Genomic DNA, 21,746 nt, shown 5'->3' on the forward strand with positions numbered 1-21,746 from the left:
AGATGCACGTGCTTAGTTACAGTTTTTAGGTTAAGTTCTAAGCGACGAAATTATTTAAGCCAAAACGTTCAGTACCCAAGATAATTATTTCTGTAATTGTTTACTGTGCGATTACTGTACGATTCTTCTTATTCGCTGTTCTAAACGCAGTATTAATTAATCTAAAAAATATCTGTTCTTACATTCAGAGAATAAACAAACCTCTTGTACTTACGCCCTCTCGTAGCCAATCATGCAAAAGTTACTTCCATTAATGTGCACACGGCTGTCAAATGGTTAAGAAATCCAACATACAGAATAACTTTGATAATCATGAAAATTATTTTTATTATTTATTAAATAATATATAAAATATAAAATATTAATTTAGTTACTTCTTATCTGATTTCTAGATATTGTTGACATTCCATCAACAAATTTAGTTGTGAATATTACATTAGCGTTTTTAAACAGTCCATCTTTTAACGATACAACAATAAATTGTGAATGTTTAAAATGTCTTTTCAACATTATTCCAATATTTTCCGTATGAGAAAGATCCAAAGCAGCGTCAACCTCGTCCAAAATATAAAGTGGCGCGGGTTTAAATAGAAGCATGGCTAAAATTAAAGATAAAGCTACTAAAGATCTCTGCCCTCCGGATAATTCTCCTAGTGATTCTTTCCAAATTCCGGAGAACGCAATTTTTACTTCTAAACCATCTGTAACCGTTTGATTTTCCGGAGCTTGCAATTTTGCATCACCTCCTGGTAGCAAAGTACTAAATATGGATCCAAAATCTTTATTTACCTAGAAATTAATTTATAACGATTATTTAAAATAATTTGAATATCAATACTTAATTAAGTTCAATTGACATATTAATTGATAGTACTTGTTTCCAAGCTTTCAACAACGTTGCTTTTTTCTTTTCGTCTAAATGTTTAATTGTTTCTAATATTTTGCGTTTATCGTTTTCAACTATCCTTTGTTTCTTCATCGTTTCATTATATTGTTCTTCCACTTTATCAAACAAAATAATAGCACGTGTGTTAATATTTCGAGTTAATTTTTCTCGCGATGTTTGTAAACGTTGTAATTTCTGTTCCATTTCATCAGGTTTATTAACCTCAAAATCATAAATACCACCTGCGAGAGAAAAAAAGTATTTTATAAAATCGTGTATTAAAAACCAGAAATAGAATGAATTTATAATTTCAATATAAATTATTACCTGTTTTTCCAAAATAAATCTTATCTTGTTCGATCCATTCGTATTTTCGCGACAGTTCCAATACTTTTTGTTTACAACTTTTAGCACAACTCTGAATCGAGTTAATTTCGTAGTTTAACTTTTGAATATCTAATTCTGCGTCCTTGTTTCGTTTCATTATATCTTCTTTCTTTGTTACAAGCTTTTGCATATAAGTATTTTGCTTATTGATCGAGGTTTTCTGTTCTTTTATATTAGATTCTAACCGTTTAACATTACTCCTAGCTTCGCTTAATTCTTGTTCTAATTTATCAGTTGTTTCTTGTAGCGCATTCAACTTTCCTTCCGATTCTAATAATTGTGCTTTTCCAGTTTCAACACTGCTTTGCAATTCTTTCATTTCTAAATCAAGCGTTTCTGCTTCATATTCCCGCTTTTGCCACTCTTTACGACTATTTTCAGCTTTCTTTTTCAGTTGTTCCAGTTTCGTTTTGGCTTCTGCTAGTTGTTTCTCGCGAATATTAACCGAATCTTTCAATTGATGCTCTAGTTCTTTCGCGCGTTCACTATTCTGTTTTTCATTTTGTTCCGCTGTAGTCATTTTCTGTAAAAGCTCTTCGATACTATTTTCTAACAAATCAATCTAAAAAACAATAATGTCGATTAGTATTTGATATCGATATACATATATCGAAATACAGTAGTGCCCACACAAGTGACCGCGGTTATCCCCACCAACTCTTGTCCCCGTTTAATTTTTCAAAAGTAACCATGCCGGTCCCGAGTGTGGTCACTTATGTGGGCACTACTGTAATCGATATATCAAACTTGCAAAACATATGTACCGCTTCTTTTATTTTATAATATACTGTTTGTTCTAATCTTTGTTTTATCACACCGATTTCATAATTCCGTAAATCGAATGTTTGTTTCAGCGACATATATTTTTCTGCGACCTTGCTTAAATTTGCCAGAGTAGTTTCAATATTTCCAAGAGTCTGTTGTTTCATATTTAACTCATTTTGAATAGTTTTTAATTCTTCTAATTTTAAAAGAACCGATCCAGATTTCGATGCTGCGCCTCCAGATAAAATACCTGCAGGATCAACGACATCTCCTTCCAAAGTAACACACTTCTTCATGATATTCGCATGAAACGCAATTTTCTTGGCGGTATCAATATCTTTACAAATAAAAATTTGCCCAAAAATCCAATTCATAGCTGACCGTGTCTCCTCTGGAAAATTTATAAGAGACAATGCTGTTTGAACGTTTCCAGCGCCACCTAATCTTTCTGCCAAACGAATTATGTTACTATCCATCGTTCTTCCATCTATTTTATTCAATGGAATAAAAGTAACTCGCTGTTGTAGTTGCCCATTTTGAAGTAGTTTTCTACTAGTAATTTCTGTATCTACTATTACATTATATAGCTAAAATTCAACAAATTAATTACAATTCAAGTTTTGTAATGTTAATATAAATTTAAAAAATTTTATATACATTTAGATACATACCTTTCCTCCTGCAGCAGTATCCAATGCATATGCTGCTTGTTTATCCTTCAGTGTGATTAATTTGCAAACCACTCCTTTTACAGAATCGTGATTAAAATTAGGTTCTGGTTTCTTATATTCAAACCTAATACGCGGATATCTCGATTCAAAAGAGTCCACATTTTCTTCTAATACTCTTACTTCATTCCTCAAGACATTTTTTTGTTGTTGAAGCTGTTCTATACTTCCGTCCTCATAATTTACTTTTTTCAATTCATTTTCCAAATTTTTTAAATCTTTCTCTTTATTATCAAGATTTTTAGTGTATTGTTTATATTCATGCTCGGTATTTTTCAAATCTGCCTTTTTCGTCTTTAACTGTTCTCTATTATGTTTTAATGTCATTTCACACTGCTTACGTTGCGTCTGCGCTTCGGTTACACTTTGTTTAGCAGTTATCAATTGTTGTTCTAGCGTGGCATTTTCACCATCTTTGTTTTGTAATAAACCAGCACTAATTTTTTGATATTGTTCTTGTGCAGTTAATACTGCATCAGAATCTTGTTGATCCATTTCTTTTAAATTCTTAAAAAGCTCTTCAACGTTTACAAACTGTTTCTGCTTTGATTTAAAAACATTGTCATCATCTTTTATGTTAATTTTTAATTGTTCCACAGCTTTTTTAGCAGTTTTAATGCTTTCTTTATTACTATTAACTTCAGCTGCTAATTTAAATTGGTGTTTTTCCGCCTGTTGCAATTCCTTCTGCAATGACTCCAATTGTCCTCCTGTTTCCTAAACATAATATAGTAATTAAAGAAAATATAAAAATACGATATCTTTTTTATCGAACTACATACTTCATCTATTTTCTTAGATAATTCCTTGCATTCCTCCACAATACTTTTAAGGTCTTCTTCGCCAGCAGCAATACTTTTTGTCTTTTCGTCTATTTTATTTTTAACATTTTGTACATTTTCTTCAGCTTTTTCACTTTCGTTCAACGCTTTAACATATTTCCAAGCAAGACAAATTCTTTTACAGTGTTCTAGTTCTCTCTCAATACGTTGAAATTCCACATATTGTATTTTCTCTTCTCTAAGCTTTGCTAATCTTGGGCCTATTTCTTCTTTCAAAATCTAAAATAAATATATTTATAAGATTCTGTATCAATAAATTATATTAATTAATAAAAAAAACAATCATACATTGTTTATTTCCCTTAATTTAGTATTTTTCTTTTCAATAGTTTTCAAAGCAGCCTCCTTTTTATTTTCATACAATCGTGTACCTGCTGCTTCCTCTATCATGGACAATATTTCTACAGGTTTCATATTAAGAACTTTTGTAATTCTTCCTTGCATTATTAAAAAATGAGGGTTATTCACATTAAGTTGAACAGAACAGAACATGTCTTGTACACGTTTGTTTGTCACATTAGATCCATTAATCAAATATCCATTTTTACCATCGATTAAAATTCTTCTTGTAACTGTTATTTCCTGGTGATGTTCATACCCCATAGGTGATGAACTTTTATCACGATTATCAAATGTTATAGTAACACTAGCTTTCTTAATGCCTGCTTGCCCAGATTTATAAACCAAATCTTGCAATGATGCTGCACGCACCTATTTTAGAAAAGTAAAAAATAAGATATTGCAGAAAATAATCCAAACTTATTTTTTACATTTGAATGTAAATAAATCGTCGACGGGGCTGTTGCAAAATTTTAGCCTTCTACTGCATTTCGATCTCGACATGTATGAGCAATTTAAGGTTTGAAGCACATTCTACACCCGATGAAACTCAATGAAACGGTAATATACCTGTCCAAGTTGTGTAATTCCCAAAACAAAGCATATCGCGTCCAGAACGTTAGATTTCCCGGTACCATTGAATCCTGTGATTGCATTAAACTCTTTATCGAAACCATTTATTTCGATTCTCTTTCCGTATGATTTAAATCCTTCTAATACCATAGACTTTATATACATCTTCAACTCAAATTAATTATAAATGTAACTCAAAAGTCTAAAAACTCTAACCCGTTGTACTTTCAAATAACGAACTGTGACTATCTCACTCAGTGTGAGGCATATACTACCGCAATTCACACTGGTTTGGAGTTTGGAGCAGAGATGCCAGAAAAGCACCGTCGGGTGCACACGCGCGCATGCCAGATACGCGTACGTGAGCTCGTGGAGTTTCGGAAAGTCGACAAAGGCAAACTGACGCATGCCCTCTTTCTCGATTCTCCGAAGCTGCCCGAAGTAATTTCGGATCGCCTCGTGGGAGTCGAGAGAGAAAGGCTCACATTTGCCTTCTCGCTCTAAACAACTGAAATCCGACCTCCCGTCAACGGCATACGATTTGGATTCTCGACTGGCCAGGCATTTTTACTTTCCGACCTATGTAGGCGTACATAAGCAAAGTACCCATAATGAAAAAAAAATTTTGTAAAATTTAGTTTACGGAAATACACGTTTTAAGACCTCCTGATCATATTTTAATTATTGAAAAAAAAGAAATTTTTTTTTATTCCCATGTATGAGCACACATGTATATTATTAATACGATTGAATATAAATAGCTGAATGAATTTAAATGAAACTTTACATTTAAGTTTTATGTTCTCATTTCAAAGGCGTGTGGACGGATTCAAATACGTGAACACTAAACGTAACGATGTAATTATATTATTTAATATTTACTAACTATTTAACATAAAGAACATAAAAGAAAGACATAAAACGTAAACGTAAAAGATCATAGACGTAAAACTGTGATTGCTCTCGACTAACGTTCGATACAGAGTGACGTTCCTGCAGTCAAAGTCGACCCTTCCTTATTCCTATCTTATAATAATGATCTAAACAAAACGCACGTTCGAGACGCAGTCTCTAAAACGTATTTCAGCTTAAACCTAAACACCTCACTCGATACCTACGCTAGCTTAGACTAAACACTCCTATCGACGCAAACGATAACGGTTCTCCTAGCCACGCATACACTCCTTACAGATTATACCTCTTGTTTCATAGTTGTTCCGATATATAGGCATAATGTATAAAAAATCTTTTAAATGTTTCATATAAATCTTAGGACGAATTAAATTTTATATAAAAAAAATTATATAAACTTTTTCTCCATCTTCTCTAGAAAAGAAAACATTAAATGAAATCTTATACATTACATGCTTACTTAAATCGCATTGAAAACGAATACCACAAATGTTTTAGAATAGTGTGCAAAATGTGATTGCGATTTTCGCTAAGACAAATTGAAAACTCGTTTCTAACAAGGAAAAGTTGGAATGGTACCAGGTTTTGGGTTAGGTTTTACTTAGAGATATTATTAAAGTTATTACAGGTACTTATTTTCAGAAATAGAACTGTGTTCACCACTAGTCAGCGTGGCGTGAGTGATGAGGTCTTTTCCTGCAAGTTCCGAACTTCTTCTGCTCTGCTGGTTCGAACCCTGCTTGAACTTTTTTTTTTTATTTTTTCAATCATACTTTAATCGTACACTAAATATGACATTATATTTTTGTCTGACCTTCGAATATTTTTTTTTAAAGTTAAATTTAACCGATTACATTTAACATATGTTATTTTCAATGTACGAAGTACATGAATCTGGATGGTACTTTTCACAAAAACAGTCAAAACATAAAAATTTCAAGCACCACGTACATTTACTGAAAGTTTTGTTTTCACAGAAATTACAAAATTTTGTATTTAACTCTGATGGAAAGGCCGCTTCATTTACATTGATAAAATGTGAACGATTTTCGGATAGTCGTACCTTGTAGCTCGTACTTTTTACCTTATACTTCAGGTAAAAAGGGATATAGCTGGGAAAAACAGTTTTATGACATTACCTGCTAACTTATGTTACTGTTCTACAATGAAACGCTATGTTTTGTACCTTTAAAAATATTCGACTATGTGCTTTTAAAATTTAAGATACAACCCATACTTTGTATTAAACTGGCAAACGGGATCACTTTTCCTTTGTTTCTAGTTAGTTCTATTTAGTTCGTCATAACCAATTGATACGGTTATTTCAAAACGATCGAGGAAAATCATTATTAATTAATTTCTGCAATTATTAATTCTACTGTTTTGTTTATGTTATAAAAGTAAGAACTCTTCTTATTGAAAAATACCACAGCGTGCACAATACTGGTAAAGAGTGGAATCTCATTTTAATTTATTAATTTTCAATCTTAAAGTATTTTGATTTTCAAAAATCGTATTAATAATATACATATGTGTGCTCATACATGGGAATAAAAAAAAATTTCTTTTTTTTCAATAATTAAAATATGATCAGGAGGTCTTAAAACGTGTATTTCCGTAAAATAAATTTTACAAAATTTTTTTTTCATTATGGGTACTTTGCTTATGTGCGCCTACATAGGTCGGAAAGTAAAAATGCCTGGCCAGTCGAGAATCCAAATCGTATGCCGTTGACGGGAGGTCGGATTTCAGTTGTTTAGAGCGAGAAGGCAAATGTGAGCCTTGCTCTCTCGACTCCCACGAGGCGATCCGAAATTACTTCGGGCAGCTTCGGAGAATCGAGAAAGAGGGCATGCGTCAGTATGCCTTTGTCGACTTTCCGAAACTCCACGAGCTCACGTACGCGTATCTGGCATGCGCGCGTGTGCACCCAGCGGTGCTTTTCTGGCATCTCTGACGCTACACGAGCTCAATACGCTTGAGAGAGGGAAACCACCGACGCGCGGCGCTGTCGTCGTGTTTCTTATTCAGAAAAATTTAAAAAAACAGAAACGTAAATGATGTATAGTAAAGTTTAGAGTCATTTATTTTGATATATTCTTTTGATTATAAATACAACTGATTGTCCGATGAATACATTTATGTTAACAGTGCGTAAATATCTAAAATATAGTGAAAGATAAAATATCGTGTTTAATTATGAATTAATATCACATAGTTTCATATTTATAGATATGTACTGTAGCAAATGGGAAATTTTTTTTACACGTGATATGAACAATTTTATTTTTACATTTTATGACTTTATAACAAAAGAATACGTCATAAGATCATAAATTTTTCAACATAGAATCATAAACGTTTTTACATACAACATATTTAGAATAAAATTTTATTAGAGCGAAAACTTTGGTAATAGTTTAAGATGAATGAAAAATACAATTTATTAACATTGACTAGATAACGTAAATTGGAATATTCGTAGTGTGAATTTTTAAATATAGTTTTCGTCATGAAATAATTTTCAATACAGTCGTTTTTTTTTATTTAAAACCATTAAACTGCAAAATGTGTTCGTTGAAATCCTTGGCCCAAACTTTGTAATATAGTTTGTACTTCATTTTCATTTTGATGGTAAAATATATATGCATCAAATTTGGTTGCTAAATTGCAGTTAGTATCTCTGTAAATTGAGTTAATTATATATAATTCGTATTTAATAAAATAAAATAATTTATTATTTAAATTGAAAAACGTGTAATATTAATTATATTACCCTGCAATAAATGCAAAATAATTTGGAATGTTTGCAGTACGACCACAAGACGAGATTTCCATGTAACTTTGTTTACATATTATCTAAACGTTTAAATAAAAATTATTGTTAAGTTATCGTAAGTTTCTAAGCGCTTCGTTTCTAAATGCTAAAGTTATGTTCACATACTGTGTCCTCTGTGATCTCTGTTACTCTAATTCCGATTTCTAGACATTCAAATTTTACAGGAACTAATTTCATTTCTTCCGACTTCAGAACTTGTAGGATTGCCCTTTCAATTTGTTTAACATCTCCTTCAGTGCCAATATATACAGAACCGCAATATTTAACAGAAAATCCAGCATTCAATGATTTGTTTCTTGGCTTAGATACCTCAGTTTTTTCATCGTCATGCTTTTCTGAATTAAATTTTTTTAAAATTTTTGTCATACTCTCAATACCCGAGCTTTTTATAAGCTGTACTATTGGAGCATACACTTCATTTGTTTCTTTATTTCGATGCTAAAAGTTCATAATCTTGAAAATATAATTGTCTATAATTAAAATAATGTCATGTAATTTCAAGATACATACTCTAATTACATGTAAACACACTGGTTGGCCCATAGATTTCCTCATAATTTTACGCAACTGGCCTTTAGTATTTGATGTTATAGCATTTCCATTTATTTCATCTAACACATTCCCAATCTCAACTTTATCCTAGTATATAAACAATAGCAGAAATTGAAGTTAATATCCACATTTTCTAATATTATAACTTTTATTTTATTTCGTGCATGCATAAAATTTAAAAAAATAGTATTAAATTTCTTACATCTTCGGCAGCTACTGAATTTTTATCCAAATTAACTATTAAAGCTTTTCCTTTGGTAAAACTGTGACAACAAGGTGCATCAGTTACAGTAAAAAATTTGGCTTATAATTCAAATTACTTACCACACAGAAATACCTAAACTTTTACATGGCACTAATTCCAGAGCCACACATTCTGGCAGCTGCCAAGATTCATCCAAAAAACTAGAATTTCGTAAATTTAATTTAAAATTTAGTTTACTACTTTGTAGCAATACTGATAGAAATATTTCACCAAGAATGTCATCTCCTAGAATACTGTTTTTATCATAATAGTCTGTAGCCATTAATGGTGTCCTGACCTATGGAATTTTTCACATAATAATAGTTATAAAAGCATTAACGGAATTATAAAAGGTAACAAAATTTTAATAATTTAAATATACCAGCATTTCTATAGGCATATGAAGGCACTTTCGCATTAAACATGTTCTAATTAAAAGTCTAAGACATCCACTAGGTGTATGCACTTTTGGGTTTTGTTTCACTTGTTCGACCGCTAAAGAGTAAGTAGAACAGGAACTAAAACAATGTTACCTTATTTTTTTTAACGTAAAGTAACATGAATATTTTTAAGTATTGTAATTATTAAAATACTAAAAATAATTTAAAATTGTACAAAAATATCACTGTAATTTAACAATCGTAAATGATTTCCATTAAATTTAAAAATATACAATAGGAAATAATTTATATTTTTTTTATAAACCTGAAATGTTTTTCAGTGATTTCTTCCAACCAGTACCAAGCATCAGGCAACTTTGCAAAACTTACATTATTTAAGCGCAATAATACACCCTTCTGTAAACATTTTTCTAAACATTTGCAAAAATAAAGCAAATCTGTATTTTCATCATCAATTTCTTTGTCACATTCTGTTAACTTTCTTGTCCAACCTGAAAGTAAATTAAATTAATAATGGTACAAACGAAACATGACAAGAACTGTTTCTCATAAAATTTAAATTTAATTTCACTCGTAAAATAATTTTGTAACCTAAGAATATCTGACATCACAAAATTACCTTTCAGTTCTTTGATAAGTGGATTTGAGACCGTCATCGCATTATCAATTAGGATAATTGTCATGGACTGACAATTGTTTCATTAAATAAACAGAATCATCGGTTAAAAATTCTTAATGATTGAATATTTGTCATTTTAAGCTAACTTAAAGCCACGTACTCATTGTTACTGTTTTGTTACTCTGTCGCGTGAACATAGGTTTAATGCACATAGCGCCACAACGGGAATTAATTGAAACTCACCGTCGAGTACAGAGTCATGTAACTGCATTCTAATTAAGAGCGAAATTTAAACGGACCAGGCACTGACATCAATGTACAGAGATGCCAGAAAAGCACCGCCGGGTGCACACGCGCGCATGCCAGATACGCGTACGTGAGCTCGTGGAGTTTCGGAAAGTCGACAAAGGCAAACTGACGCATGCCCTCTTTCTCGATTCTCCGAAGCTGCCCGAAGTAATTTCGGATCGCCTCGTGGGAGTCGAGAGAGCAAGGCTCATATTTGCCTTCTCGCTCTAAACAACTGAAATCCGACCTCCCGTCAACGGCATACGATTTGGATTCTCGACTGGCCAGGCATTTTTACTTTCCGACCTATGTAGGCGCACATAAGCAAAGTACCCATAATGAAAAAAAAATTTTGTAAAATTTATTTTACGGAAATACACGTTTTAAGACCTCCTGATCATATTTTAATTATTGAAAAAAAAGACATTTTTTTTTATTCCCATGTATGAGCACACATATGTATATTATTAATACGATTTTTGAAAATCAAAATACTTTAAGATTGAAAATTAATAAATTAAAATGAGATTCCACTCTTTACCAGTATTGTGCACGCTGTGGTATTTTTCAATAAGAAGAGTTCTTACTTTTATAACATAAACAAAACAGTAGAATTAATAATTGCAGAAATTAATTAATAATGATTTTCCTCGATTGTTTTGAAATAACCGTATCAATTGGTTATGACGAACTAAATAGAACTAACTAGAAACAAAGGAAAAGTGATCCCGTTTGCCAGTTTAATACAAAGTATGGGTTGTATCTTAAATTTTAAAAGGACATAGTCGAATATTTTTAAAGGTACAAAACATAGCGTTTCATTGTAGAACAGTAACATAAGTTAGCAGGTAATGTCATAAAACTGTTTTTCCCAGCTATATCCCTTTTTACCTGAAGTATAAGGTAAAAAGTACGAGCTACAAGGTACGACTATCCGAAAATCGTTCACATTTTATCAATGTAAATGAAGCGGCCTTTCCATCAGAGTTAGATACAAAATTTTGTAATTTCTGTGAAAACAAAACTTTCAGTAAATGTACGTGGTGCTTGAAATTTTTATGTTTTGACTGTTTTTGTGAAAAGTACCATCCAGATTCATGTACTTCGTACATTGAAAATAACATATGTTAAATGTAATCGGTTAAATTTAACTTTAAAAAAAAATATTCGAAGGTCAGACAAAAATATAATGTCATATTTAGTGTACGATTAAAGTATGATTGAAAAAATAAAAAAAAAAAGTTCAAGCAGGGTTCGAACCAGCAGAGCAGAAGAAGTTCGGAACTTGCAGGCAAAGACCTCATCACTCACGCCACGCTGACTAGTGGTGAACACAGTTCTATTTCTGAGAATAAGTACCTGTAATAACTTAAATAATATCTCAAAGTAAAACCTAACCCAAAACCTGGTACCATTCCAACTTTTCCTTGTTAGAAACGAGTTTTCAATTTGTCTTAGCGAAAATCGCAATCACATTTTGCACATTATTCTAAAACATTTGTGGTATTCGTTTTCAATGCGATTTAAGTAAGCATGTAATGTATAAGATTTAATTTAATGCTTTCTTTTCTAGAGAAGATAGAGAAAAAGTTTATATAATTTTTTTTATATAAAATTTAATTCGTCCTAAGATTTATATGAAACATTTAAAAGATTTTTTATACATTATGTCTATATATCGGAACAACTATGAAACAAGAGGTATAATCTGTAAGGAGTGTATGTGTGTGGCTAGGAGAACCGTTATCGTTTGCGTCGATAGGAGTGTTTAGTCTAACAAGCTAGAGTAGGTATCGAGTAAGGTGTTTAGGTTTAAGCTGAAATACGTTTTAGAGACTGCGTCTCGAACGTGCGTTTTGTTTAGATCATTATTATAAGATTGGAATAAGGAAGGGTCGACTTTGACTGCAGGAACGTCACTCTGTATCGAACGTTAGTCGAGAGCAATCACAGTTTTACGTTTATGATCTTTTACGTTTACGTTTTATGTCTTTCTTTTATGTTCTTTATGTTAAATAGTTAGTAAATATTAAATAATATAATTACATCGTTACGTTTAGTGTTCACGTATTTGAATCCGTCCACACGCCTTTGAAATGAGAACATAAAACTTAAATGTAAAATTTCATTTAAATTCATTCAGCTATTTATATTCAATCGTATTAATAATATACATATGTGTGCTCATACATGGGAATAAAAAAAAATGTCTTTTTTTTCAATAATTAAAATATGATCAGGAGGTCTTAAAACGTGTATTTCCGTAAAATAAATTTTACAAAATTTTTTTTTCATTATGGGTACTTTGCTTATGTGCGCCTACATAGGTCGGAAAGTAAAAATGCCTGGGCAGTCGAGAATCCAAATCGTATGCCGTTGACGGGAGGTCGGATTTCAGTTGTTTAGAGCGCGAAGGCAAATGTGAGCCTTTCTCTCTCGACTCCCACGAGGCGATCCGAAATTACTTCGGGCAGCTTCGGAGAATCGAGAAAGAGGGTATGCGTCAGTTTGCCTTTGTCGACTTTCCGAAACTCCACGAGCTCACGTACGCGTATCTGGCATGCGCGCGTGTGCACCCGGCGGTGCTTTTCTGGCATCTCTGTCAATGTATGTTATATGTATAGTAATATAGTATCATTTATACCAATTCATTAAATGTCACTACTTCGACTGCCTTTGTAGCGCGCATATTGCTTTTCCTGCGTGGTTTTCTCATTCAAATATGTTGAATATTTATGCAACACGCGACATGCTCCGACGATTAGATCAATTGTTAAGTATTGTATATGAAAAGATAATTGTTACATTTATATCTCTGTAACTGTATGGAAATATACAGAGTTTCTGATAGATACAGAGTATACTGATAAGATATGTTCGATATTAATTTTCTTTCGTGGATACACATTGAATATTCTTATCTCTAGTATTATTAAAGACGAAGTATTCGTCGATGGTGTTATTCAGTGTGCCATAATCGCGCAAATGGTGATCTTTCGTTCATTTTCACAAACTATTATTGATTAAACTCGTATGTGATTGATCGATGGATTATTAAAAATCAACCTGTATATTCATAAAATCTTGTGAAACTTAACGTTAAGCGATTAAAAATATAAACTGAGATAAGAAAACTAATAAGAATGGCTGCGATAATACCTTCTGTGAATGACATCAAACTGAAGGCTTTGGAAGCTTTTGCAAAGGAATTCGATGAGAATGCAGATGTTTGTGTTTGCGCACCGGGACGTGTAAATTTGATCGGGGAACACACTGATTATAACGAAGGTTTCGTTTTACCTATGGTAAAATACTTGATGTTGATATAAATTAAGCGTATTATCATTTCCAATTTTTAATTTCCATGTATTCTCATTAATGTTGTATTACATTTTCATTTATTGTTCTCGAATTTTTTATTAATTTTCTACCTACAATCATCAATCTCAAATGCTAGTCGGTACGTTCACTATACATGTATATACATATGTACATGTATACATTTCGAATTTCGAGAATATTGTCATTTATGCAAGTATTTCTAATAAAATAAACTGGAAAGGAAATAAAATTTTTTTAATTGGTAATATATTTATCTACATTACATAAGCCCAAGTTTAATAAAAATATCTAATCAAATTTATTGCAATTATGTGTGATTGTGTAACTCTTAATCAGTATAGGTATAAAATATTTTTATCTTTTACATTTCGATATCAGTTTTGATTTTGATCGAAACTACAACATCAATTGTGATTTTAATGTAAAAATATTAATTATATATTTTGAAATTAATTTTCATATGTAATTTTTTAAATTTGTAATATGGATTATTTATAATTTAAAAAATTTGATTAATAATAGCAATAATCATTAGATAACAGTCAGAAAATTCATTTTATTATTATCTTGCATTATTAAAAAAGTAAAAATTTTAATTAAAACATATAAATAAAATTTTTGATATTATGCACATTTACCATGTAACTATGTCAATAATATTAACAATAGTAATAATAAACAAAAGTATACTACATTAGTAGATTATTTTAATTTTTAGGCATTGCCTATAGTAACTGTCATAGCTGGAAAGCGTAGTAATGAAAAAAAATATAAAATTATCTCTCTCAATGAGACAGTTAGTTCTGAAAGGCAAGTCGAGTTTGATGTAGTTGCTCGTGACAGTTTGAAACCAGGAAAGCCAAAATGGGCTAACTATGTAAAAGGATGTATAGCACATTTTATTTGTGAGTTTGGTATTATATATTGTTTTGTTTTTATTATTTAATTAATATAGAACTAGTAATATGTAATTAACTTTAATTAAATACAAATTTCAGGCGATGTACCAGCTTTCAATGCTGTAATTGTCTCGTCTGTACCAGTTGGTGCTGGTCTTAGCAGTTCAGCTGCTTTAGAAGTTGCTACTTACACATTTTTAGAAGCATTAACCGGCGCACAAGCAAATAAGCTAGAAGATAAGGTAATAATCAGAATATTTATTTTATTTTAAATTTGACTAATGTTAATCTTTACACATTTAATTTTTTCAACTCTTTCACATTACATACAAAATAACAGAAAGTAGTACACGATATGTTTCAGGCCTTGGCATGCCAACGCGCAGAGCACGATTTTGCTGGAGTTCCTTGTGGTATTATGGATCAATTTATTTCTGTAATGGGGAAGAAAGATTATGCTCTACTTCTCGACTGTAGAGGCCTTAATACAAAGCAAATACCTATGTCAAAAATAAACGAATATGTTTTTCTTATTACTAATTCTAATACTCCTCACAAATTAAGTTCAAGCGCATATTGTGAACGTAGAGATTGTTGCTACGAAGCTGCAAAGAAGTTGAATAAAAAAAGTTTGCGCGAAGCATCTGTACATGATATTGAAGGTAAAAAGAAAAGAAATTCGTCTTTATATAAAATTTTATTTAATACTTATTTCCTGCATTCTGTTTTAATTTTAGTTCTGCGATCGCAAAATGCATCCGAAGAAATGATAAAAAGAAGTCGGCATGTAATAACAGAGATTCAAAGAACAATTGATGCAGTAGTGGCACTTGAAAAGGGAGATTTTACCAAGTTTGGACAGTTAATGAACGAAAGTCATGATTCGTTAAAAAATGACTATGAGGTTTCTTCCAAAGAACTTGATACCTTGGTGTCAGCAGCAAGAGAAATAAGTGGTGTTTTAGGAAGTCGTCTAACTGGTGCTGGTTTTGGGGGTTGTACAGTAACTTTACTAAAAACAGATGTACTGGATGAAGTCATCAAACATATAAAGTCAAAGTCAGATTTTGTTTCATTTTTTAATATTACTATAGCTTTATTAATTATTAATTGCTTTTACAAGTATATTTTTTATAGATATCCTGGGAATGCAACATTTTATATTGCAAAACCTGCGATGGGAGCGAGAATCCTAAATATAAATTAAATGATACATTAATAAAAAAAAATTAAGAAGTGGAATTATAAAAGTATTCTTTCAGATACTGTTCACGACTGGATAGAAAAAATTATTAGAATTTGGTTTGGATGTTTTACCCCATCCACTCTACTTAGAAGATCTTGTCCTATTTGATTTTTCTTTATTCAAAATCATTTAAGAACACGGAAGATGTAAACTTACACATGTCTAAATTTGTTAATAAAGAAAAAAGGAAAACCGAAACGTTCTATTAAAAATTAAAAATTACGCGGTAGAAAATTAAACAAGATTACGATGTAAATAATTAATTATTTGGAATAGAAAATATGTTTGTTAAATTGCATCTAAGTGAAATGAGTTCTCATTTTAAGAATTCATTAAAGACGAGAAGTACCTAAATATAAGATTTTCAGCATTGGAAGCGACTGTTTATGACGTGTAGGCGAACGACGATAAGAGTTGATGGACGGCAGTCTGCGAAAGACGTGCTTACATAACGTGTTAACAAAATCAATTGGTCATTATACCCAAAGCGTGAACATTTAATTTAATTGGATTAACCGATTTTGTTCAGACTCTTAGACATATTTAAATTAACTCCTCCGATACAATATTGGTGTATTATCGGTTTGGTATTGGTTTATTATACTGATAATATAACGTTTAAACGGTCAGCACATTTTTATTTTATTCGTCTGTCTACAGATGAAGTAAATATCACGTAAATATCTGTTTTGTCGGAGCAAATCAATATCTTAAAATAACTACTAGAAACGTTACTTTCCTTACAGTAGTATTGTCTATAATTATATTCTATAGTGTCGTCCATCTTCATGTTAATATACATATAATACCGATGCTTACAAGATAAGAAGAGTAGTTGCAGGACGGAATTTCCATGAATGTCTTAAGCATTATCAATACCTATTTGCAATAGCTGCCGGAACGTTTGAAAATTCTGGAAATAAACGAGACTTTTGTTTGTATGCGTTTATACAGGGTGTTCGACGCAACTGGAACAGGCTATACCTCCTAAACGGTTGGGAATAGAAAAATATGTCACGAGTCAAAGTTAAATGGTATCGGACGATGCATGATATGCAACTAATTTTATGCACTCCTGTGCATTGATGCATCGAAAAACTGCACTTTTCTTAAAAATGGAAACATAATTTAGAGAACTTTTATCGCTGATAACTTCCTAACAAATAAGTTTAGGGCATAAGTATGATAGTACTTTTATGTAGAGCTTAAGAAACTACATCGATTGGTGCAGTCAAAAATGTAGGTTTCTGTTTAAAAAAAAAGTGCATAAATTAGTTGCATATTATGCATCGTTTGATACCATTCAACTGTGACTTATAACATATTTCTCTATTCACAATCGTTTAAGAAGTATAGCCTGTTCCAGTTGCGTGGGACACCCTGTATACCATTGGGAGACGTAATGATGACGCACTACCTACAAACTAAATTTATAACCTAACACTTGGTAAATGGTCGAGCCAAGAACCTAAACACTGGAGGGGATTAGGGGATTCCCTTTCCCTCTTACGATGTTTATCGAGTTTCATCGAGTACCGTCATAAAAACTAGGCTGTACCATATAAAAATGTGAAAGGGTATAGCCGAATAAGGGGGTCAAATGTGCCCTTGAACCAAATGTGACATACGATGGATCCATCGATAGAGCATCAAGAAAAAACGTCCTGTGCCAAATTTTAACCCTCTATCTTGTTTGGAAGGGTAGTTATTGAGAAAATTCGGATTAACAAATTTCTGCCTATTTCCCCTATTTAATCGAGTAAAAAAATTATGAAAAAAATCTGGTGCATTGTGGTTATTGAGATACGTGTTTGAGAATTTTTTCCGATTTTTCGATTCCAAATCCTAGGTGTGAAAAATTGAAAACGCAAAAAAACACAGAAAAATACGGATATCGTTTTGAAGCTTTCGAGACACTAGATTTATATAATTACTGTAAATGCGTATTGTCATTAGTTATCTCCCTGAATTTGTTCAGATTTTTTGGTAGGGTGCGCCGTAGTAGCAAAAGTGAAAAACCGATTTTTTCGACGTTTTTCGCGTGAAAAAGCATCTTATACTTTGAATTTTTGTATTCTCTTTAATAGATAACTATATTGTATGGTTTTAAACATTTCTATGTTGTGCAGAACAGTGTATACAAGAAGAAAAGCAAAAATAAGTCACGAAAAAAAAGTGCTATGCGCGATATGTTTATTTGAATTTTGTTTCGAAACTGTGTAGGATTTCGGGGGTATATCTATTCACCAAAAATAATTGTAATTGACTCCCTTAGCTAGAAATAATTTTTTCAAAACGATTTGAAATTTTTTTTTCGTCGAAAAATTTAGACACCTACCCCTTGGTTGATTTTTCTTAAAAAATTGTTTTTCATTTTTAATAAATTTGTTTCACGCTCTACAGAAAAAATGTCTAATACTTTTTTATAGGCACCGATGAGCTCTACTTCAGAAAAAATTTTCATTGAAATATGTTCGCTATTGTAGGAGTTATGGCCTAATTTGAAAATTGGACCATTTTTATGGGGTTTTTCTAACTTTACGGGATTAGGGTACAACTTTTACAGTATTGTTATAATGCCTACATATTCTTCACCAAAATACGCGTTATTTGCCGCTTCAAACATTAAAATCCTTCAATACGTTCAGAAGTTATGACATTTTAAACAAGGAAGCCTCACATTAGATTTTCGGTAAAGAATTATTTTCACGAAAGCGCGTAGGATTTCGGGGATATGTCTATTCACCTAAAATGCTTGTAATCGATCCTTGTAACTAAATATAATTTTTTTAGTATGATTGGAAATTGTTTAATTTCGTCCAAAAATTTCAGTACCTACTGCAAGAAGATTCTTCAATAAAAAGAATATGAGCTTATATTTTAGGTGAAAATATTTTTTGAATATTAATAAACAAATAAGTTTTTCACTGTCGTTTAGTTAGAAATTGAAAAAAAAACAAAATTAATATAATAAAAAAAATGTACTTTAGCAGGACGCGAACGCGTGTCAAAAAGTTTGCAGCAGTCTTACAGTTAAGCAACTTACTTACTGCACCATCGCAGCTCTTAAAAATACCGTTGATACTTCTCAATATATCGCGCATTGCACTTTTTTTTTTCGCGACTTATTTTTGCATTTCTTTTTGTATACACTGTTCTGCTCAACATAGAAATGTTTAAAACCATACAATATAGTTATCTATTAAAGAGAATACAAAAATTCAAAGTATAAGATGCTTTTTCACGCGAAAAACGTCGAAAAAATCGGTTTTTCACTTTTGCTACTACGGCGCACCCTACCAAAAAATCTGAAAAAATTCAGGGAGATAACCAATGATAATACGCATTTACTGTAATTATATAAATCTAGTGCCTCGAAAGCTTCAAAACGATATCCGTATTTTTCTGTGTTTTTTTGCGTTTTCAATTTTTCACACCTAGGATTTGGAATCGAAAAATCGGAAAAAATTCTCAAACACGTATCTCAATAACCACAATGCACCAGATTTTTTTCATAATTTTTTTACTCGAATAAATAGGGGAAATAGGCAGAAATTTGTTAATCCGAATTTTCTCAATAACTACCCTTCCAAACAAGATAGAGGGTTAAAATTTGGCACAGGACGTTTTTTCTTGATGCTCTATCGATGGATCCATCGTATGTCACATTTGGTTCAAGGGCACATTTGACCCTCTTATTCGGCTATACCCTTTGCTTCGAAATCTCCGAATCTTTTTTAGATCTCAAGCACAATTTACAAGATATTTTAAGTAAGCATGCCTTTCACCCTGTACATGCACGATGCCCTGAATTTTCAGGGTAAACGCATCGAATAATACGTAATTATAAAATTGATTTTATTTAACATTAGTTATCATAAATAATGATATTTTAGTTACCTTTAAGGCAGTCGTTAAGCTCGAGTTCGTTGGAACTACACCTTAAACCTGAAGGTTTCACGCCCTTGAAAATTTCGATGACGCTCGGTTTTAAATTATGAAAGATTAAAGGCTGTCCACGTTTAGAAAAATCCTCCGTTAGATTCTTAACGCCCTAAATAATTTATGTATAATTAAAGTATAGCTAATATCATTCGTGAGATTCGTAATTTTGTAGTTTCAGTTTTTAAACGTATTGTGTAAACGTACTTTCGCAGCAGTAAAATCTGCTGCTTGAATGTGTGTGGAATCTATGACAACCGGTACTGCAGTTCCCTGCCTCGTACCCTGTTTACTAATTACAGCTCGCACGTACTCGACACTCGGAAATACAAGGCTTCTGTCGGGTGTTATGACGAGATATTCACAACCGTTTACGCTCTGCAATAAAAAATATTATATTGGACGCGAGTTAAGAAAAATTGTAGAAAATCTCTATTCGTTTCGTATTTAAACGTGATTGATACACTTTTACTTCCATTCTTAATTGCTAAGCAAGTCAATGTACATACATATATGTATTAAAATGAAAGTTCTCTTACCGTATCTTTATGAACTCGTAACGACGGCCTTGCTGAAGCGTAAAGTAGGAATAAGACATTTATACCGATACCAATTACTATACCTAGTTCGAGCCTTATAAAAAGACAGCACAAAAACGTGGCTACCGCTGGTACGAGATCAATTTCTGAAAAAAAATGGAACAAAGTTACATGTATGTAGTTCTATTTCTGACACTTTTTTATTTAACAAATATGCACCAATTAAAACTCTTATTTATAACAATTAACAAGTATAGGGTACGGATAAACTACAAATGCAATGTTTAAAGGTAAAAATATACAAACTGTACAACAATTAGTATATTTATATCAACTCATTGTTTATAAAAAAAATATGCTACCTGTATAATATCGAGACGGTTAGGAATTTTTACGATTACGAAACGAACGGAGAACTTTGCTAAATTCAGTCATGCATCCTCGTGATGTGATGTCAGCGCCAATTGTCTTTATCACAAACGATATCATATTATTATCCATACAGCGTGTTTCGTAACGTGTGAAAATTAATGCTATATTTTTTCGTTAATTTTTTGACAAAGAATTAATTTTTTGCATCGGCCGTTTCTCGAGAAACAATGGACACAATAGTTGAATATTAAGCCATTGTTTCTGATGCAAAAAAATTAACAAACAATGGCAAAGAAATATAGCGTTAATTTGGCGTCTGCCTTTTCAAGTAGCTTGATATACATGAAATTTAACTCAGTGTCAGTTAACCGAAGTATTGCAACTGAAACCGCTTAATTGAACGTGAATTTCAGTTATTAGAACGAAAAATCAATAGGCACTGGGGAGAATCCTCCGAGGGGTTTAGATAAATGGAGTTCTATCTGTGGTAGACAGGGGACGTAGAAGCACTGACGTAGAACATGACAAGGAAATTACATAATACTGACTTTTTAATTTCCTATTAAGGAAAACAATACATAACCGGAGTATAAAGATAGCTATATTTTATAAACAAAGTCAAATAAGAAAATTTAAATTTTGGCCATTATTTTTGTGTCTCTTGACCATCACTGAAATAACATATGTTATCAGTTATTATAATATTTTTGTGTATCACATTTATAGAACTACTGTTGCATATGTTTAATAAAACTTTGTTTCTTAAAATGAGTTCTAACAACCCTTAAACCTTGCACACAATAGTTTGTTTACCTCTAGTATAGCAGTGATTGGCAAACACTGAACCATCATCTATTCAGCAGAATTAGGAAAGAATTTTTTACTATTATTTTTAATTAAGAAATAAATCCTTCAACAAATCCTTTTTTTTTAACATTTCAATTTTCATAAATAACTTTAATTTTACCAATGTATCAAGAAGTATCGCTGACAAAAATATTGTTTACGAAATTCTTGTATATCAGTTGTAA

General features: G+C 31.6%; 4 protein-coding genes across 6 annotated transcripts in view; 1 reads left to right on the forward strand and 3 right to left on the reverse strand.

Annotated features, from left to right (window-relative positions):
- Positions 1 to 366: 366 nt before the first annotated feature.
- Positions 367 to 4,736, reverse strand: LOC122403910 (structural maintenance of chromosomes protein 2). The gene is made up of 8 exons (XM_043407713.1): positions 4,518 to 4,736; positions 3,897 to 4,319; positions 3,549 to 3,827; positions 2,710 to 3,483; positions 2,038 to 2,625; positions 1,214 to 1,835; positions 875 to 1,128; positions 367 to 789 (listed from the first exon to the last, which is right to left on the reverse strand). Exons 1-8 carry the CDS (start codon positions 4,683 to 4,685, stop codon positions 367 to 369), a joined length of 3,531 nt encoding a protein of 1,176 aa, XP_043263648.1. The 5' UTR covers positions 4,686 to 4,736.
- A 3,160-nt stretch (positions 4,737 to 7,896) lies between these two features.
- LOC122403906 lies at positions 7,897 to 10,252 on the reverse strand. Of its 3 annotated transcripts, none has more exons than XM_043407705.1 (9): positions 10,088 to 10,252; positions 9,773 to 9,959; positions 9,450 to 9,562; positions 9,148 to 9,365; positions 9,026 to 9,086; positions 8,782 to 8,910; positions 8,377 to 8,709; positions 8,209 to 8,291; positions 7,897 to 8,115 (listed from the first exon to the last, which is right to left on the reverse strand). In XM_043407705.1, the coding sequence occupies exons 2-9, from the start codon at positions 9,813 to 9,815 to the stop codon at positions 7,989 to 7,991; spliced, it is 1,107 nt and encodes a 368-aa protein (XP_043263640.1). In that variant the 5' UTR covers positions 9,816 to 9,959; positions 10,088 to 10,252; the 3' UTR covers positions 7,897 to 7,988. The 3 variants fall into 3 exon arrangements, with proteins under 3 accessions (XP_043263640.1, XP_043263638.1, XP_043263639.1); XM_043407703.1 differs by having other exon boundaries at positions 9,450 to 9,585; XM_043407704.1 differs by lacking the exon at positions 8,209 to 8,291 and having other exon boundaries at positions 8,005 to 8,115; positions 9,450 to 9,585.
- A 3,085-nt stretch (positions 10,253 to 13,337) lies between these two features.
- LOC122403898 (galactokinase-like) lies at positions 13,338 to 16,041 on the forward strand. Its single transcript, XM_043407692.1, has 6 exons — positions 13,338 to 13,680; positions 14,436 to 14,622; positions 14,716 to 14,858; positions 14,981 to 15,278; positions 15,354 to 15,675; positions 15,754 to 16,041. The coding sequence occupies exons 1-6, from the start codon at positions 13,519 to 13,521 to the stop codon at positions 15,821 to 15,823; spliced, it is 1,182 nt and encodes a 393-aa protein (XP_043263627.1). The 5' UTR covers positions 13,338 to 13,518; the 3' UTR covers positions 15,824 to 16,041.
- Positions 16,042 to 16,554: 513 nt separating this feature from the next.
- Positions 16,555 to 21,746, reverse strand: part of LOC122403897 (sodium-independent sulfate anion transporter-like) — a 28,040-nt gene continuing 22,848 nt past the window's right edge. Inside the window, exons 8-11 of the mRNA XM_043407691.1 lie at positions 20,344 to 20,489; positions 20,012 to 20,182; positions 19,763 to 19,916; positions 16,555 to 16,775 (exon numbers count right to left, since the gene is read on the reverse strand). Of these exons, the coding sequence (XP_043263626.1) occupies positions 16,735 to 16,775; positions 19,763 to 19,916; positions 20,012 to 20,182; positions 20,344 to 20,489 (512 nt within the window). The 3' untranslated portion in view covers positions 16,555 to 16,734. The remainder of the gene's footprint in view (positions 16,776 to 19,762; positions 19,917 to 20,011; positions 20,183 to 20,343; positions 20,490 to 21,746) is intronic.

This window comes from Colletes gigas, unplaced genomic scaffold (assembly GCF_013123115.1).
Source record: "Colletes gigas isolate AHSC1104 unplaced genomic scaffold, ASM1312311v1 Colletes_gigas_Sc00084, whole genome shotgun sequence".
Classification (NCBI taxonomy): domain Eukaryota; kingdom Metazoa; phylum Arthropoda; class Insecta; order Hymenoptera; family Colletidae; genus Colletes; species Colletes gigas.

Coding starts and splice junctions, on each gene's coding strand:
- LOC122403910 (XM_043407713.1), bottom strand. CDS start 4,685: ATGTATATAAAGTCTATGGTATTAGAAGGATTTAAATCATACGGAAAG. Junction 3,828..3,896: donor AATTAAGGGAAATAAACAAT/GTATGATTGTTT, acceptor TATTTATTTTAG/ATTTTGAAAGAAGAAATAGG. Junction 1,836..2,037: donor ATTATAAAATAAAAGAAGCG/GTACATATGTTT, acceptor ATTGTTTTTTAG/ATTGATTTGTTAGAAAATAG.
- LOC122403906 (XM_043407703.1), bottom strand. CDS start 10,151: ATGACAATTATCCTAATTGATAATGCGATGACGGTCTCAAATCCACTT. Junction 9,960..10,087: donor ACTTATCAAAGAACTGAAAG/GTAATTTTGTGA, acceptor ATTTACTTTCAG/GTTGGACAAGAAAGTTAACA. Junction 9,087..9,147: donor AGTTTAGGTATTTCTGTGTG/GTAAGTAATTTG, acceptor TTGTTGTCACAG/TTTTACCAAAGGAAAAGCTT.
- LOC122403898 (XM_043407692.1), top strand. CDS start 13,519: ATGGCTGCGATAATACCTTCTGTGAATGACATCAAACTGAAGGCTTTG. Junction 13,681..14,435: donor AAGGTTTCGTTTTACCTATG/GTAAAATACTTG, acceptor TTTAATTTTTAG/GCATTGCCTATAGTAACTGT. Junction 15,676..15,753: donor ATCAAACATATAAAGTCAAA/GTCAGATTTTGT, acceptor TATTTTTTATAG/ATATCCTGGGAATGCAACAT.